General features: G+C 30.6%; 2 protein-coding genes across 4 annotated transcripts in view; one reads left to right on the top strand and one right to left on the bottom strand.

Moving 5' to 3' along the window:
• Positions 1–17,174, bottom strand: part of Fsn (F-box synaptic protein) — a 30,682-nt gene extending 13,508 nt beyond the window's left edge. Inside the window, exons 1-3 of one of the 3 annotated variants that reach the window (XM_035354762.2) lie at positions 16,579–17,174; positions 5,213–5,483; positions 1,020–2,040 (exon numbers count right to left, since the gene is read on the bottom strand). In XM_035354762.2, the coding sequence (XP_035210653.1) occupies positions 5,262–5,483; positions 16,579–17,160 (804 nt within the window). In that variant the 5' untranslated portion in view covers positions 17,161–17,174 and the 3' untranslated portion in view covers positions 1,020–2,040; positions 5,213–5,261. Of the gene's footprint in view, positions 1–1,019; positions 2,041–5,212; positions 5,484–16,578 lie in introns of those variants that run through there. The other 2 variants (XM_035354760.2, XM_035354763.2) reach the window with 2 other exon arrangements.
• A 353-nt stretch (positions 17,175–17,527) lies between these two features.
• The window catches only part of PolE2 (DNA polymerase epsilon subunit 2), a 40,232-nt gene continuing 39,410 nt past the window's right edge, over positions 17,528–18,349 (top strand). The window contains exon 1 of the mRNA XM_035354759.2: positions 17,528–17,674. Coding sequence (XP_035210650.1) covers positions 17,613–17,674 — 62 coding nt within the window. The 5' untranslated portion in view covers positions 17,528–17,612. The remainder of the gene's footprint in view (positions 17,675–18,349) is intronic.

Here is an 18,349-nt window from a genome sequence, read left to right as displayed (position 1 = left end):
GTAAAAGTAAACTTAAAATTATTATGCACATTTTTGAATAGCGTTATACAGAAAACATTTTGCATTATGATAAACTTTTGAGACAAATCATTCTCATCAAAACATTCAATTTACATATAGAAAAAATAACCTACAACTTAATGAACATACTTTAATTATCGCAAGAAATCCTTAATTTAGGCAATCACTGTTGTACTACAAAAATAAATAAGTAGAATTTCTTCTGTAAACATAGAATAAGAATACGATGAAGAGATATTTTATAAGAACACGATAAAATCTTTACAGCTTTCACCGAAAGTAGCAATTCTCGGATTCTCATAACATTCTCAAAATGATACAAGTGTATTCTGTTCCTTTCTTTTATTTCAACTGAGAATATAAGACAGAATAATCTTGCAAATGCTGCATCTGGAAATGAAATTTTAAGACAAAGATGACAAAAACTACTTTACTGGTTTATCTGTATGATGATAAATCACTCCAGATGCTTCAATGGTCAAAGAAAAAATGGGTTTTGATTTCTTTCATTCATACTTTGAATTTGTTTCAAACTTTTTTAAAAGTGGAAAGCTTAGTTACAAGCGTTTCAATTAAATATATATATATATATATATATTCGCAGGTAACCCCCCCCCCCGAAAAAAGTACTTTTTTCTTTAATGATGTCGCAAAAAAAAAAAAAATTACATGAGATTATCATATTAACAATTTATGCATATAAAATAAAACTAGCTGAAAGCCAAAAGGACTTTCTTAAACTAACCCAAATGGCAAAATGCCAAGTTATTTTTTTTCTTCAAATTTGGATCAGTAAAATGATAATTTTGCTTATCAAGTGACCAATTTTACCTTTAAAAATATCATACACATACCCCACACCAAAAAATGCCAGTTCATAATTAAGTTTAATAATTAAGAACTGACAATATCAAAGCTTATTCATTTACTATTTCTCAAAAGATTTATCCTACCCCAACCCCTAAAAAAAGAAGGGGAAAAAATGCCAACTTTCCAACTTTTTGCTAAAATAGGCTTTAATAGCTTTAATACCTTTGTTATAATGAGAACAAATTTTGAAATGATCTGACAGCAAAAAATACCATAAAAAAAGTTTGGAACATTTTGACAGAATTTTAAATGCCAAATAATGTGTATTTTCTTTTACTTCTTAACTGCCACATTTATTTATTAGAAATCATTATAAAAGAAGAACATAATTAGCTACAACTATAATTACACAGCTAGCCATTAAAATTGCAACACCATGAAGAAAAGCAAATACAAAAAAGATATTTATTGCACACAAAACAGTATGGCATGAAGATAAAATGATTAAATTTGTAACCAGTTTGGCAGTTTATACGGGTGCAAAATTAGTAGAAACAGCTGCCACACTTGGCATCTAAAATGGCCTTTACATGGTTAGGCATGGAGTCAAACTGGGCTATGATGACAGAAACCGGCAACTGATTTCAAGCTGCTTCAAGTCTATGCTATGCTTCATCAACCGTATTAGATGGAGAGGGGTGGCAGGCTAGTCTTTCAGAAACCCATGATCAGATGTTTTCAATGGGTGACAGAGCTGGAGACCATGTAGGCCAGGGGGCAGTAATCAAATACCCTGAGTATCGAAGAAGGTCAGAACACGACATGCAATATGTGGTCTTGCATTATCTTGTTGGAAGATGGCATTTGGCAGGGCTTTAAGATAAGGCACAACTACTGGACGAAAGATGTCAGAAATGTACCCTCAACCCAAACTAGGGATGTGTTTGTCATGCACCTCATTACACCAGGTGCAGGGCTCCTATGCTGATACTGAATGCAAACAGGCGACGTGTGGTCTTCTCGGAGCCTCCAGACACGTATATGGCTGTCAGAATACTGCACGAAGAACCAGGACTCATCTGAAAAGACGATGTTGTGCAACTCCTGTATCCAGCTTTGTCGTTCGGCACACTAGAGTCACCGTCTCTCTCTATGCTGCACTGTCAAGGGAAGCCGAAATAATGGTCATCGTGTTGGTAGTCCACATGGCTGCAAATGTTGATGCATCTTTAAATAGTTATGTCAATAAGACAGAGTCAATTTTGCATTAAATAATTTGTGTAACGCTTGGCTACTAACTTTACATTTGAATTTACTGTTACTTTAAGTTACATAACCATGAATGGTTTGCTGATTTGTAATCAGAAATCATGTACTTATGATCCAGTTCTGATTTGATAAAAAGACTTTGTAAGACTTCGTACTTCTGCACAGATGAAGCAATAATTCATTCCAAGTCTGTTACAAGTTTGGACTTATTTTATGCTACTAAAACAAGTCAAACTTTATAATGTAAATATAAATGAAAGTATGTTTCCCCCCAATGTTTTATCAGTCATTTATTTATGTATACATGTATATATGTGCTTTTTATTCCTCCCCTAAAAAAACTAATTATTTCATTACAAAAATACCCCTTATTTTAATAAACATAATGAAAATTTCTAGGGTAGAAGCATTGAAAATTGAAGATGAAAAATCTTTTAATTGTTAAATTTGCTTAAAAAAATTACTCCCCAATATTTATTTATTTTTTTGGGTTAAAATCATTTTGTTTAAGAACATTTAATACTATTCATATAGAATACACAAAAAAAAATTAAAAGTGACAATTTTTAAATTTAATTTTATTTAATATTATAATTTACTTATTAAACTTTTAAATTCTATATTTTTTACATCAGAGAATTATTAGCCTTAATATGAAAACGGAATTTGCAAATAATTACAAACTGAGCTTTTAAATACATCAAAATCTCTTGAAGTGATTATCTGTCTAAAATACCCAACTCAGAAAGTGATAGAATTTCTATTAAGAATAATGAACTAACAGCAATGATAATTAAAGATAGATATGTTCTCTATGACGACCACCCTAAAAAAAGACAAGGTTTTGTGGAATCCGTGACTAATCACCCTGGAAATTTAACTATATTTAATGAAGTCTTTTTTAAACCGATACATAAAATATACATAAATTTTCTCCATATATAACTTTTAAAAATATTATATTTCATTGGGTATGTATGAAAATTTTACCTTTGTCTGAATGATTACAAAAAACAATTATACATTTTAAAATGCAGGCACATTTCGTTAATGTTAATAGTCCAGCAAGCAGAATTTCTAGTGATGTCCATTTTTAGCAGTGGCAGTTGAGCCAAAAAGGAAAATAGTGGATTTTTAGCCGAAAATTCACCGCCCACTTAAAGAAATGAAACTCCACCCTGCTCAAGAAACTACTCTTAAAATCCCCTAATACTAGATTTCCTTAGTTTGGTTGCACATTTGGCGATAATGAAACACACTTCTTTCTTTGATGAAATAATCGAATAATGGTGAAATACAATTCATACGAATTTGATCATGTTATAATTATAGTTTTATATTAATTATAGTTTAAAATTAAAATAAAAGATAAGAACATTTATTAATTAAGGACTATCAATATAAGGTTAGTATTTATTAATATAAGATTTACTATGGAAATTTTAAAAAAATGAATAACTTTCCAATAACAATGCCTGTTTTTACATATAGCCTCATTATTTCAATATAATATAATTTTAAATATAGCTTTTCTAGGAAACAGTGCATGCTTTATACATCTTGTCAAGTATGACTTGCAAAATGCATTCTTCCGCACAAATATCTTCACCGAGAATATATTAGTCTAGGAATGCAACTTTTCTAGTGATAGAATTATAAAATAAGGTTGACATGTGATTCTGAGATATTCCAATCTCAAGATCCAGCCATAAAAATTTTCAATTCTGATGATACAGTTTTATCAACTTTTCCTTTCTTGTGGGTTGACTGATGTCTACAATTTACCAGAACATTTTTGTCAACAAACCAGTTCAATCTGCTTCAAACTTATCTTATTTGAGTAGTAGTGAGCCACATAGCTGAATCTATTTAAAACTCTCTATGTACTTTAAGTTCATTTTGGGTAAAATTTTCTTTGTTTAAAAAAATTCAACCCATCATTTAAAACTAATTAAATATGGAAGGAGCGTAAAACATATGACTTTATCAACTGTTATAAGTATATAAAGTCTTTAATTCTTATGTCCATAATCCGGAATGATCTATAATCCAGACCTCAAAGCTACAAACTTTTTGCGCATGTGTAAATGCATAATGTGTTTACGCATGCGCGTTTAATGTATAACGGACGGTATAAGCTAGGCTAAAATTATCTATTTTAGTTAATGCTGCAGATTGCATTGTTACTTAATCTTCTAATTGGATCCGGCTTATTATTTTCTGCAGACTGTTAGAACAATTTTATAAAAAGTAAGCTTGAACTTTCAATTATGTCAAAAAGAGTTTCCGATTCTGGAGCTGCCAAAGGATCTACAAAGCGAAAGCATGTTTCAATGTACCCCTTCTGATAGTGAAGAAAGTGACAGAGAGGTTATTGAAAACGAAAAAATTTCAATTGACAAGTTAGTCGGTATTCTCGACACAGCAATTACAGGACAAGAAATTATGTAAGTTTATAGAATTAAAGAGAAAGTATTAGCACAAAAAACAAAGCAACTTAAACAACTTACATTGAAAGAAATGTTTAATAAAGTAAACAAATAAATATTAAGCTTTTTTTTTTGTAAATTTTAATACCCTTTAGATCATAATTGCTCTTTATTTCATAAATTACGGTTTCATATTTTTAATTTTATAATTTTTGCATGCTATCTTACCAGATTTAAATTGATGATCTATAATCCGGAAAAAACCCTAATCTGGAATCGCCGAAGCCCTTTAAAGACATTGTACTGTATACATTTTTTGGGACATCCTACATTTGCCTAAAATTCAATTTAATTTAAAAAAAAATTACAACTGTGTAGAAAGCAAGGCAAGATTTTGCATCAAACATAGCAAAAATGATATCATTTTGATGAGTCTTGTGTAATGAATGCAAAATGCCACTAAATTGTTCATGTAATGCATGTAAAGAAAAGTCGGAAATAGTACTTGGATAGCTTTCCTTTCATGTAGTTTTAAATACAAAAGTATGAAATTTCCTAAATGCAGAACAACTATGACACCTTGCAAAGAATGTTTTAAAATATACCTAAAAATTTCGTCAGTTAGCTTAGAAGTTACTTAGGGCATGCTAAACAAAATCACTTGCATAAAGCTGAAACCTTACCTTTAATTTGGTTATACCTATGAAGAGAACACAACTAAGTGCAGTTTTGTCAACCATCCAGAGGATGTCCAAGGTAAACCATAGATACTTCAGTATTCCCATAGACTGCAGATATTGCTGGATATAATTTCTTATCTGGCAGGCCACGGAATGCTACTCCCAGAAATTCATAGTTTCTTTCAAAGGCAAGAGTATTGTCCTCACAGTCCAGGATCACACGAATTCGTTCTCCAACCTGCACAGGCACCATGGGAGCAAAATCCATGACTTGCTGCACAATAAATAACACTCAGTCAAAATACAGAGTGCCTTATTAAAGATGGTTGCAAAATATTTTAACTTAAAATTTTATTCAAATGCCAATGTTAGAGCTGGAGCTTAGAACTGTTAAATAACATTTAACATAATTAAGTTACTTACAGGTAAATGAGTACCAAATTATAATACTCAAGTTAAAAATTCTTTGAATAAAATTTTAAATCTTTCTATGCAACAATCTTTTGTTAGACACCCTGCCACAAACTAACACTTTTATAGCTCAGGTATTTTCTAACTTCTGTTTCTTATATGGTATACTTTAAAGGGATTTTAGAGTTTGAATAAAAGATGAATAAAATATATTTTCATTTACAGTTTTTAGGAATAAAGGAATTCAAAGTAAAAAAAAAAAAAACTGAAAATAAATTTAAAGCAAGGTGATAAAAAAACTATGCTGCAAAATTGGAAAATATATACAAGTTGAAAAAGCATATGAGAATTTTTTTTTCAACTGGATATTTAGAAATATAAACTATAATGAGAGCAAAAACAGATACAGGTAGAAAAAAAGTTAAAGATAATGGAGAACAGGATTTTGTACACATGATGATGATGTTACACAGTTTATAAAACATGCTACTTTATACACAGAAAATTCATATCTATATATAAATAATCATACTGAGCTATAAATCATACTATAATCAGACTATTTAATATTTAAACGCAACACAAATTTTGATCAAGGTGCAGAATACCTTATGAATGATCAATTTTAGTGGCTCATAGATTAATGCAGTAATATCTTAAGCTCATAGATTAATGCAGTAATATCTTACTAATATAAAGAATAATACTTAATGCTTGAATCCTATTTTTTGTTACACAGTTCAGAAATGCATCACATTTCATAATTTCAATGAAATTTTATTTTAATCATGCAACTTACAAATTTTCTGAATTTCACTTTACAGAAAATTATTTATTACATATAATTTAAATATATAATACATTTCAAATTTTACTGAAAAATTAACTGCTTACATAACTTCAAAATGAAAATGCAAAGGAATTGTTCTGTGAAGTGTTAAAAGCACTCGAATTAAATAGAATTAAATTAGTGAAGCACTGAATTAAATAGCTTTTACAAAAATTAGAAATAAAATTAATTATAATTAATTAAATAGCTTTTACAAAAATAATACTAAAAAATAATACAAATAGCTGAATTAAATAGCTTTTACAAAAATTAGAAAAAAAAAAAAATGAAATAAATTAGTGAAGCACTCGAATTAAATAGCTTTTACAAAAAGGAATTTTGAAATGTTTTCTTAAAGAAGATTTTATGTCAATGTTCTTTTGATGTTTTAAAAACGTACAACAAAAATCAGAAAATAGAATCCTAACCTGTCTTTATCACAATGACATGTGAGGAAATTTACTAGTTTTTATACAGAATTCCTGAAAAGCTAAAACGTATCTGACAAAAAAAGAAAAAAAATTCAAAATATAACCATACTGAACCTATAGATTTTTATAAATTACATTTGAATAAAAGTATTTCTGAATTTCTGCACCTTTACAAGGAAAAAGAAAATTCTTCTTTTTTAGCTATACACACACATATAAGCATTTGTTTATTAAGATTAATCCTAAATTACAAACATACATGAAAATGACTGATGAAAAACTTACTTTTATTAATTTTAATTTGGGTATTGGCTAGCACCGGTTGATACACTGTCATTAATACTACTAGTGATTTAGCTTTCCTGCAAATGTTGTAGTACCCTAAAAACTGTTACAGATTCATCTTGAAAGATGTAATTTTATCTTTTCTTTTTTATTTAATGCTACCTTTTTTTTTTAAATTTCAATGTCAACTTCAAACTATACCAAACATACATCTAACAATACATCAATTTTTTATTAATAGTTTTCTTGCAAAACGTACTTGGAACAATGTTTCTTTGTCTCACATTCAGTTTCACCGTTTTTTATACCACACATTAACCAGATTTCCTGAGCAAAGAAGTAGAAACAATCTACTATTTCTAAGTATGGGGCATACAGTACCCACTGCTTATTAAACTGATTGGTTGGTTTATTAAATACATCTCTGCCTCTTAAAAAGTTCAGATTGGCAAAAGCCCAATTCTTCATTGTCAGAACATTCTACTTGTACTTATCATAGCTATTTATAGTTAATACATTTAACGTATTGTGGACCATGCCTTATTTATCATTCAAGTATGCAGTGCTTCAGCTTTGGCCAAAATTTTCTTATTCCATCCACTCCCCCAGATGTGTACCTGCAAGACATTGTTTTCATTGCTCTTTATTTGCACTGAACCTCAAAAAGGCATAATTTCCTCATTTTAGATGATAACGAAAACAATCCTTAAATACACTGTAAATGAGCGAGCGTTTATTCTTGAATACTAGCTAATAGGATGTGGAAGTGCAATTTCTGCCTCCAATCTTTTAAAGTTTCCACATTCAAAATCTTTCCTTTGGAACAGACATTTATGTTCAAAGAGAGTTCTCAAGAAAGTTCATGAAATGGTTCTTCACATCATATACATTATCAGTCTATGAATAGAAAGGAAGCAGTAATTGTAGGCTGAAGAGAAAGCAAAAAAAGCATTGATCATGCCTATAATTATGACGTTGGCAGATTGAATAAACAGATGAAGTGTAATCTTTCTGGTGGCTAGAAATGCGAGTTTTGAAATTGAATAAATCACTGGAAGAAACATTTTTGCTAAATCTGCTGTTTGCAGCATGTCAAAAATACCTAAACAAAAAGACTTGAGTAAGGAAAAGAAGGATAATATGTTAAAAAAATCTTAAGTGCAGCCAGAGAAAAATTACATTTAATTGAGAATTTCCCAAACAGTATTCATCAGTTTACTTAAACAAAGAATTACAATTGATAAGGACCTAATAAAAAATGCAAATGTCTAAAGGAAGAAAAAAAAAAAAAAAAAAAAAAAAAAGATGCAAAAGGGGTTGAAGCTGCTCTTATAGAAACATTTTAAGCTATGTTACTAAATCTGACCATATTTCAAGAGCTCTTTTTACAGTAAAAGCTCTGGAATTCACTAAAATTCCAGAAGCAAAGTTTTTATCAATTGACAGATGCTCACAATTTGAAAAGACATAAGGTCATTGGAAACAACAAGATGAGAAGGAAGAGGCAGACCATCATCCAGTTGATTACTGGATAAAAGATGTTTTACCTGGGCTGCTAAATGAATACAAGCCATATGAAATTTACAATATGGGTGAAACTGAACTGCATTACTACCATTAAAACACAAATTAATAATTAAAAGAAAAATAGCAGCTGGTTTAAAAAACTGAAGGACCAAGTTACTGTGATATGAGTACAGTACTGACACAAAACAGCACTCGTTATTGACAAAAGCAGAAAACCTCAATGTCAAGAAGAAAAGAATTTACCTCTAACTTACCATAATAACAAGAGTTCATGGTTGACAAGTAATATTTTTACTGGTTTTCTTTTTAAACGAGGCAGTAAATTGAAAAATGGGAGGGGGGCAGAAAGTTTTACTAATTAGATAACTGTGCAGCACACACCTCTGATCTTTTTCTGAAAACCAATAGTGTCTCTTCCTGCAAATGCAACTTCTAACATTCAACCTTCAAACCAAGGTAATGTTATAAAAGCTTTTGATATTCAGAAAATGATAAATAAAATTGGATCTTCTGCAAACACAAGCACAATGATGGAGCTAGACAAGTCAATAATTCATAGAGGGCTATGTATATAAGTCAATGCAAAAGGTCAATTTCTTAACCCTCTGACTGGCAAATACAGCCCAGAATATTTTTGTGACATCCTTAACAAAACACATATTCGTGAATTTTGAAATATATCCAAGAAATTATGGCAATGTAATAAAAATATATAAGTTCAAATACCAGAGACTTTTGCATTAAAATCAAGAAAATTTCTCTTTCTAATGGCAGTTTTGGGAAATTTTAACTTTTTTAACAAAACCCTTTGTGGTCAGGGGTTTAAACACAGCGTTTTTATACAGAAAAAGCTTTGGAGAAATTATAAGCAATAGCTAATGTTTCAGACCTGACTTGGTGATAGATTCACTTTTGGAATATGTGTTGATTGACAATAATACCGAGATAATGCATACAAAAACTGATCATCGTATTAGAGAAAGTATTAAAAAAATTACAAATGGTATCAGTGAAAGTTCTACAGAAGAAAGCAATGACATGTCAACATTAAAATTGAATCTCAAAAAGTACTCCAAATCCTAAGAGAAACTCGTGAACTGAAAGGTGCTGATCAAAGCAGCTGCTATTAGCTTTACAAAACAAAACTGGATTAGAGTTGACTTTAGGGTATCCCTTGTATTATCGCCAAGTTGTTGTTTCATTTATCCTAACCAGAGTAGTTCAATGGAAACTCTATTACGATGTAATCGTTTGCATTATTCCGGGAAATTTTGAGTCATGGGATGTTTTGAAAGAGTTTTTGTGGTGTGTGTGGTTAGGAAGTACATTGCATGTTTCATTGTTTAGATGGCAGAATGGCTGAATGTAATAAGATTAATTTAAAGTTTCTGTATGATTTGGAATGAAACAGGAAAAGTGAATTATTTGACTGGTGTGTAAATGAAGGTATACTTAGTAACCATTTTCCAGACAGTCTGGAATACGTAGGATATTTTTTACTCTTATTTTCATGAATTTATGTGGCAACGCCGATATATGGATTCTAGTTCAGATAATTTTAGGAAGTTTTGGGATGTTGTTGAGGAATTTCTAAATAAGGTAAGTGGATATTTGCTTTGTGTAGTGCTTAAATGCATAACAGGCTTTTCCTTTTTTATGTTATTTTATTGTTTGTTTGGTTTTGTGTAGCGGCAATTTTTGGAGCAAAAATTGCTGCTACGCAAGCCAAAATAACAAGGTCAAAGAATTGCACAAACCCGGTATCCATGTATTGCCAAAAATCACAAAGTTTCGCCAAGGGGTACCCCCTAAAATATACTTTTACCAAAAACTGAGAATACAACTGAAAAACTATTATTAAAAAATTTGAAACACACACTAAACAATTGTTTTTAAAAGTTAAAAAGGTACTTTTCCGTTTTGCCGGCGCAAACGATAAAGTCGCCAATAATGGTACAACTGGATGCCAAAAGGAATATATTCGCTGGTAACCTTTTACGCCTCATTTTCAAAACAAATCGCAGCCATTTCTTGTTTCTTTGAATGCTGGCATACAATTACATAGAATTTTTACAAGATAGTTAAATTGTATGCCCTAAGACCATTCGCGGTAATTAAGTCAATTAGAATGCAATCACACCGTTCACACGAAGGCAAAAATATAGAAAAGGCAAAATCAAGTGTTAGATCCATCAATTATAACGAGAATGCACTAGCGAAGTAAAGCACTGCGGTTTTACATAATTTCTCAGTAAGCTATTCGTAAGAACTGAAATAACTCTTGCATTTAAAATTGTATTCCAAATTAAGATTTAACTTGAAATTACTGTACATAATTACCAAGAGAATTAGATTTTTATAGCATAGTTTACGTGAGATGAGATCACTTGGGGTCATGTGATACGAACCTACCATGAAATATTTTAGGAATTTGAACCATGAAAGCATAGTAAATTCTTAAATTATGTCTTTTTACAAATTTATTGTCTTTATTTATTAGCTTTTTACAAAATTTTATTATTTATTATTATAGGAATTTGAACCATGAAAGCATAGTAAATTCTTAAATTATGTCTTTTTACAAATTTATTGTCTTTATTTATTAGCTTTTTACAAAATTTTAAACCATATTAAAATGTTTATGCCTTCAAAATAAAAAATGTTTAGAATTAACATTTGTTAACATTTTTTTATGTGTATACTGTATGTTATCGCCAACAAAGTCGTCTTGGCGAGATTTGCGCCGGCGAAACGGAAAAGTACCGTTAAAAATTTAAATAAATATGCAACTATAAAATGTTTTTATTAAAAAATTTCAAAATAAATTTTAAAACTACATAAATAGTCTAATTTTGCACTAATTTTTAATTATATTTTACTACGTAAGTTTAAAACTGATATAACAATTTAGAATATATAGACTGCTGTTTATTAAACATCAGTTGTTTAAAAAACTCAAGTATGTTTGGATAGGAAGTGGTGGTATTGTGTTTATTGCCAACAAATCCCAAGCATTATAGTTTGTATACAGAATATAGTTTATAGTATAGTCTGTGTATAGAAGCTATACTATGGAAATGATATGCTAATAACTATCCACAAAGTGTTACAGTAAAAACTGGAAAAAGTTTCAAAAGAAGCCTTCCCATTCAGAAATAGAAACAAGCCGCAGAGAATATGAATAAAGTTTGATGAGATGGCCAGATAATATAAATTGAAAACATTAATAAAAAAAACTTGTTTAATAGATCTACTGAGGCTGAAAACACTGTATAGCACAGATTATTGGACAGTGTATCAGTGACTGCTGGCTAATATTCCACATATTTTTAAATGTTTTTACCACCTTCTATTTTACGAATTACTGTAGCTAATAATGAAATTATTGTGTTATTAATTTTTAATCAGGATTTTGCTTGTGCTTCTCATTCCATATATACACTATTGAGTTAGGCTCTTGACATAGGGAGAGTAATATAATACAGTTCTAGAATTATGCAAGATTACCTGTCCTTGCTCTAGGCTCACCTATTAATACCTACAGGAAGAAAAGAGTTAATTCTACTCTGAAAGAAATGTGAACGATTATCCTTTTATCATATTTTAACTAAATGACTTAATTTTGCTGGCTCGTATTTTCAATTTTATCAGAGATGACTTTATTTTATTTAACTTGATTCAAAGAAAATTTTATAATTATTTAGATATTTCAAAACAAACATGTATATCCATGTTTATACGTAAAGATTTTGGTTAGAGTAGAGAGAAGGGTACCCCTTGTATTATCGCGAAGTTGTAATCACTGCAATCATGTAACCAATCATGTCTTAATAGGATTTCCATAACATTCAACCACTCAAGTTATCATAAATGAAACAACAATTTGGCGATAAATGAAACAACAATTTGGCGATAAATGAAACAACAACTTGACGATAATCCAAGGGGCGGCTGTAGCAACTTCAATTCTCCAAGGTCAATGCAGATTTCTTCATTTTCCTCATTTTGAAAAATTCTAATAAATCTACAGTGGTGCCCGAACTAAAACGTGGGAGGTGATGATTCTTCCTCACCATGATTTGGCAACTGGGTCCCCAATCCCCAGTCATGCTTTAAAAGGGGGGAGTATATAAGGTATTTTCTCCCTCCTTTCTGCATGCCTTTATGATGTTATGGTAGCACACTAGGCATATATTCGAGAGGTTGAGGTTCAAGTTCCAGAGAGGCCATTGCTAATTTTTCACATCTCTTGCTCAAAATGACTATACAAAGCAAAATTCAATATACTACGAATGTATAAAAGCAGGCACTGTACAGAAAGCCTAAGCAATATACAGTTTGAGGAAAACTGGATGTCAAAGAATGAAACATTTAGTATTTCGCACAATTCCTGGGCATTTTATGCAATGCTAAAAGACAAACTGGCAAAAGTTTAAAATATTTTCACTGATGATGTCTCTAATGTCATACAGTAATGCATGAGATTTTCAATTCTCACCTCATAGTGAATTTGCCATTTGTATTTCAGTCTGTTCAGAAGTGAGAAAATATGCTACTTTGAATTTGTTCAGAGTCTAAACCAGAGGTTCTCAACTGGTGGTACACAAGAGAAAAATGGATGGTAAGCAAAGTATTTTTAACTATTAAATTCAAAAATTAAAACCCCAACATCCTGATTGAATTTTTTCGCTAACACTTGTAAATTTATGTGCTCTAAGCTTTGTTCAAGAGTGGTGGTGGTAGTAGTACTTTGTAGTGGTGTTACTAAAGGTTTACAATTTTTGTTTAGATGGTACACATTAGTCAAAAGGTTGAGAACCGTAAGTCTAAACCATACTTTGTTGCATGAAAATGTAACAGCAAGCTGTACTGCCAGAGAAAGAATCATGGCATGTAGACATGCAATGATAATTCTACAATAAACTAAAGCAAGGTTTCTTAAAACTTTTCTCAGTCACGACCCCTTAAATATTGTGCAGATCTGATACACGCGTGAGTAAAACTGTCAATTTTTTTACTTGTACTGTAATATACTATTGCAGTTTTAGGTCATTAACTTGAATTTCTAATTTTAAGACATAAAACAATATGAAAAGTAAATAAGTAACAGACGAAATGACAGTGCAACGTGCAAAGCAAGGAAAATGAAAATGAACGTTTATATTATTAAAAAGAATGCATCAAAATGTTTTCGTTTTTTCCTTGTCTGTATTGTCTTATCTTTATCTATTTTCAGATACATTATGTAAAAATATTTGGTAATTGTAAAATAAGTTAAAAAATATGAAAACTGCTAACAATTTTGGTGACCACCTGCTGCAAGTCCCGCGACCCACAGTTTAAGAAACCCTGAACTCAATATTAAATAATGCTGCAGAAACTACTTACCAGAAGTTAGAGTGGGAAAGACTGCTTAGAAGGAACCACCAGACTATTGGCAACTAAATTGCTATGATATGATGTTAGAGGTCAAGAAAATTAAATTGACTTATCCTGTTAAAGAAAGCTTTAGTGCTACTGTCTTTTATATCGTGTCTTTTCAATAAAAGCCTTTTCATTAATCTCTTTTTTTTTTTATATGTTTTAATACTAAATAGCATTTGTCATTCTGTACAATGCCTAGGGAAGTATATATATAAAATAATTTGGATACTTCATAATTTTCTCCAGCATTCCAGGTGTTTTATATACTGCCTGACATTATATAGAATGACTGTTTTTCATATATTGCCAGTAACATACACAACACACATACTTATTTATGTTTTTATGTCATTTTATTATTTTATCTCCATATATGATCACTTATATATACATAGTACTATGTTTTAGATTTAATATGAAAACTTGAAGTGTAATATTCATCTTATTCTTTAAATTCTTATATGACATATATCTTTCATTTTATGGACCATACATATTCAACCATTCAATTATCTATTGGTATCAAAAGTTAAAACTCTGAATAAATACACTAACTATATACTAGTACTGCAAAAATGCTTAACTACAATGTAAATTTGGGCCATACAGATATTAGTTTTCTCATAAAATTAAGTTTTTTTTATAAACTAGTTTTGTTTTATTTATTTATTATTATTTGTGAACAGAGCTATAAAAATAAAGTATCTAGTAACGGGCTAGCTTATATTTAAGGATGCCTCTTGGATTATCACCAAGTTGTTGTTTCTTTTATGGTAATCCAAGTTGTTGAATGTTATGGAAACCCTATTATGACATAATTGGTTGTGTGACTACCTTGAATTTAACTGATGGGAAAAAATTTGCAAGGGCTTGTTTGTGTATTGGTTAAGAAGTATGTTGCTTATTTTGTGGTTAACATGGCAAAAGGACTGAATGTGATAAGATTAATTTGAAGTTTCTGTACGGTTTGGAATGGAAGGGAAAAAAAGCATTAATCGACTGGTGTGTAAATGAAGGTTTACTTAGTAGCTATTATAAGTGTCCTGTTTGTAGGAAGGAAATGCATATGGTCAAATTCAAAGATCTTTCAGATATTGTTGAATGGGTCTGTCGCAAGAAAGGTTCAAACGGTCCCCATATAAAGCAAAGCACTCCATTACAATAGGAACATGGTTTAAGAAAATTTTGGATGCTGTTAAGGAATTTTGTGTGCCACAGACTGAAGACACAGAAATTTCTAAATAACATATGTGAATATTTCCTTTGTGTAGTGAATAGTGCTTTTTAGAGTAGTTTTTAGTGTAGTGAGTAGTGTAGTCACTAGTGTTAAAAAATGGATTGCAAAATCAACTATGTTACTCACAGTCCATGTTTTAAGTTCTGCTATTTAAAATGCAAGTTATTAATAACTGATTATCATCAGTGTTACTGACTTCAGTGTTATACAAATTTTGTATCTGAGATAATTTTAAAAGATGTAGGTGGTGGTTATCAGAATCATCATTTCATTCCATTTAAAGGTTCAGCACAATGATTAAAATCTTCAGTTGCTATGAAACAAGCTACAAATACTGCATTTAATTAGACATACATTTAATTTTCTGAATGTGTTAAGGACTTTGGATTACCTTGCATTTTTAGGTAAAGCCAAGTCCTCATCTTTTGATGAAAAATATTTTATATTTAAAATATTGCTATGTTATGCTAAGACTGTCATTATAATTCAAAATTATTAAATATTTCATTCTAACCATACATGAGATATTCTACTTAACATAATTTTGCTGACAATTTACAATTATAAACTGTAGTATTATCTATATTTTAGTGCTTTGTTGTTAATGTGACCAATGCATAAGTGCTTCATTACATCTGAAATTTGCCCTTTACAGAATTGGGTGACTATTTAAATTTCCGACACCCCAATTTCCAGGACAAAGTGTGGTAGTCACTTTAACAAGTTTTTTAAAAAGGAATTAGATATAAACGAAAGAGCATTTCAGGAACACTCATGTAAACATCCACTTTTTTATAGACCTGCTGGCACAGAAATGTTATTAATTAATATCCATGTAATACTTCACTAAGCCTACGATACAGTCTTTCTAAAATTTCAAAAGGGTTTTAAAAAGAAATTCTGATTGCACAGAAAAATGCACTCTTTCAATCCTAATAATGGATAATGTGTAAAATCACTTAAACTTCATTACGATCTATTGAAATGTAGTTTTACTTTTCAAACACTTCCATATATAGGAATTTCTGCTATTAAATTTTAGGATCTAGCAACTGAGTAGCAGTCATAATAATACTACAAATATTAAGCTATTAAATACTGATAGTTCCTTTCAATATGATAATGGGCTCTGTAGATTGGCTCCTTTTGAAATATAATTATTGCAAGTGAAAAATTTTAATATATATTTTAATAAAATAATAAACCAATACTGCAATTTACATACCTGATATTTAGGAGCATTATTTAGTTGTGGATAGTTTCCTTGACTGTCACCATTGTGTAATAAGTGATTGTCTACTAAGTTCCAGCCCCAGCTTTCAGCATTTGAGCCCAAGAGAGCCACATATCCTGGACACTGTACTGGGGCTTCTTTAGTTGCAATTCCTATCACGGCTACCGTGCCCAAAGGGCCTTCCCACCACACTTCCCAGCAATGCCGGCCAGTCCTAAAGCCGATCTTGCCCTTTGCAGCATCTGTACTTTGTGCTACAGGATTTCTATGTAAAGTAAAACCATTTGGTTTGATATATACATTCCTAGAGCACTCATTAGGGTCCCATGCATGATAAAAAGCTCTCAGCTTAGCTTTGTATGTTGGAACACTAGATAAAATGTCAGATCGTAAAGCCTCCTCTGCAAGCTTTCGTATACAATGCAATCGCCACACATCATTGTCTTCGTCATTAAGAAGTTGATACCAATTTTTACACACCAAAGAACAGCCACGTAAATCAGTTAAATCTAAGTAGGAAAATATGATCTCTAAAACATTATGCGTCAAATTTCCCCACCGCGCCTCCGCCATAGCAGAAAACTAAAATCTCCATTACTAATTTAGTTGCCAATATTTTATTCAGAAATAGTATATTGCTAGATTGGTTTCGATTAGCGGCTCAACATACGGTTATTATCCGACTAATAGAAATTTAAACAGAAAAGCTATATATTTTAATTTGCGTTCGAAATTAAGGTGCAAGACAAGTTAATTTTAGCTTTTAAAACAAAAATAATGTTAAAATTTAATCTTAAAGTATTTTTGTCAAATTTAGACGGCATGATACTAAGAATTTTCGTAAATTTTATTTAAAATTAAATCATATGTATTTGAATTACTATTTTAAGTTTAGTAAATGCAATGAATAAATAATAAACTGTATCCGTACTGAGAAGAAAGGCGCTCATTTCATCCGCTTTCGGTTCTGGAAGACTGCGAATGCTGGTTTATGTTTGGGTTTCTTTAATGAAATAAAATCCGATATGAATTCTGTTAAAGCAAGCATAGTATCTGCATTCAATATGCATGGCTATACTTTGAGGAGGTATACAAAGTGAAATATATGTATTTTCCCTTCTTATTTATCCGATTAATCTATTCTTTCATCTGTGCTCTATATTTCAGATACGTGGTTTATTTAATCATGGCAAAGCACGGGAGGGATAACTTCTTGGAGGATTTCCTAAGTTTTTCAAATAGGAAGTTTTGAGAAACCCCTGTAGCTGAATAACTGACTAAAGTACATAGTTTATTGAATTCACAGTTTTTTTTTTTTTTTTTTTTTTTTTTTTTTTTTGTGGAAGATTTACTTAAATGGAAAGTATAAAGATTATGATATGCTAGGCTGATAAGGTGGTAGAATCGTTCATACTAATTTTAGAAAGCAGGTCGATTATAAAGCAAATTTTGGCTAATCGTGGTCATCAGTAAGTCAAACACATACATCATATGAAAGTAGCTTAAGTGCAGTTTTGTTAATACTATCGGTAAAATCCTAGGAAAGACCACACCCTTTGTGACAAACTGGGAAAATGTGCACTGTTTTGTGCGTTTCTCAAAATCCCCAACTTGAAAATAACAAGTCTAAGAATTGCACAAACTTGATATCCATGTACACATTGACATATTTTCATTCAAAAAAAAAAAAAAAAAACAGTATTGCACACTGCCTTTGTCCATGTACACATCGATAAGCATTATAACCAAAATCATTTGCGCT

The sequence above is a fragment of the Stegodyphus dumicola genome, chromosome 1 (genome assembly GCF_044657685.1).
Source record: "Stegodyphus dumicola isolate Sdum_Otavi_A_Nest chromosome 1, ASM4465768v1".
Classification (NCBI taxonomy): domain Eukaryota; kingdom Metazoa; phylum Arthropoda; class Arachnida; order Araneae; family Eresidae; genus Stegodyphus; species Stegodyphus dumicola.
The sequence above is the reverse complement of the archived record's forward strand: the minus strand, read 5'-3'. Positions and strand labels throughout refer to the sequence as shown.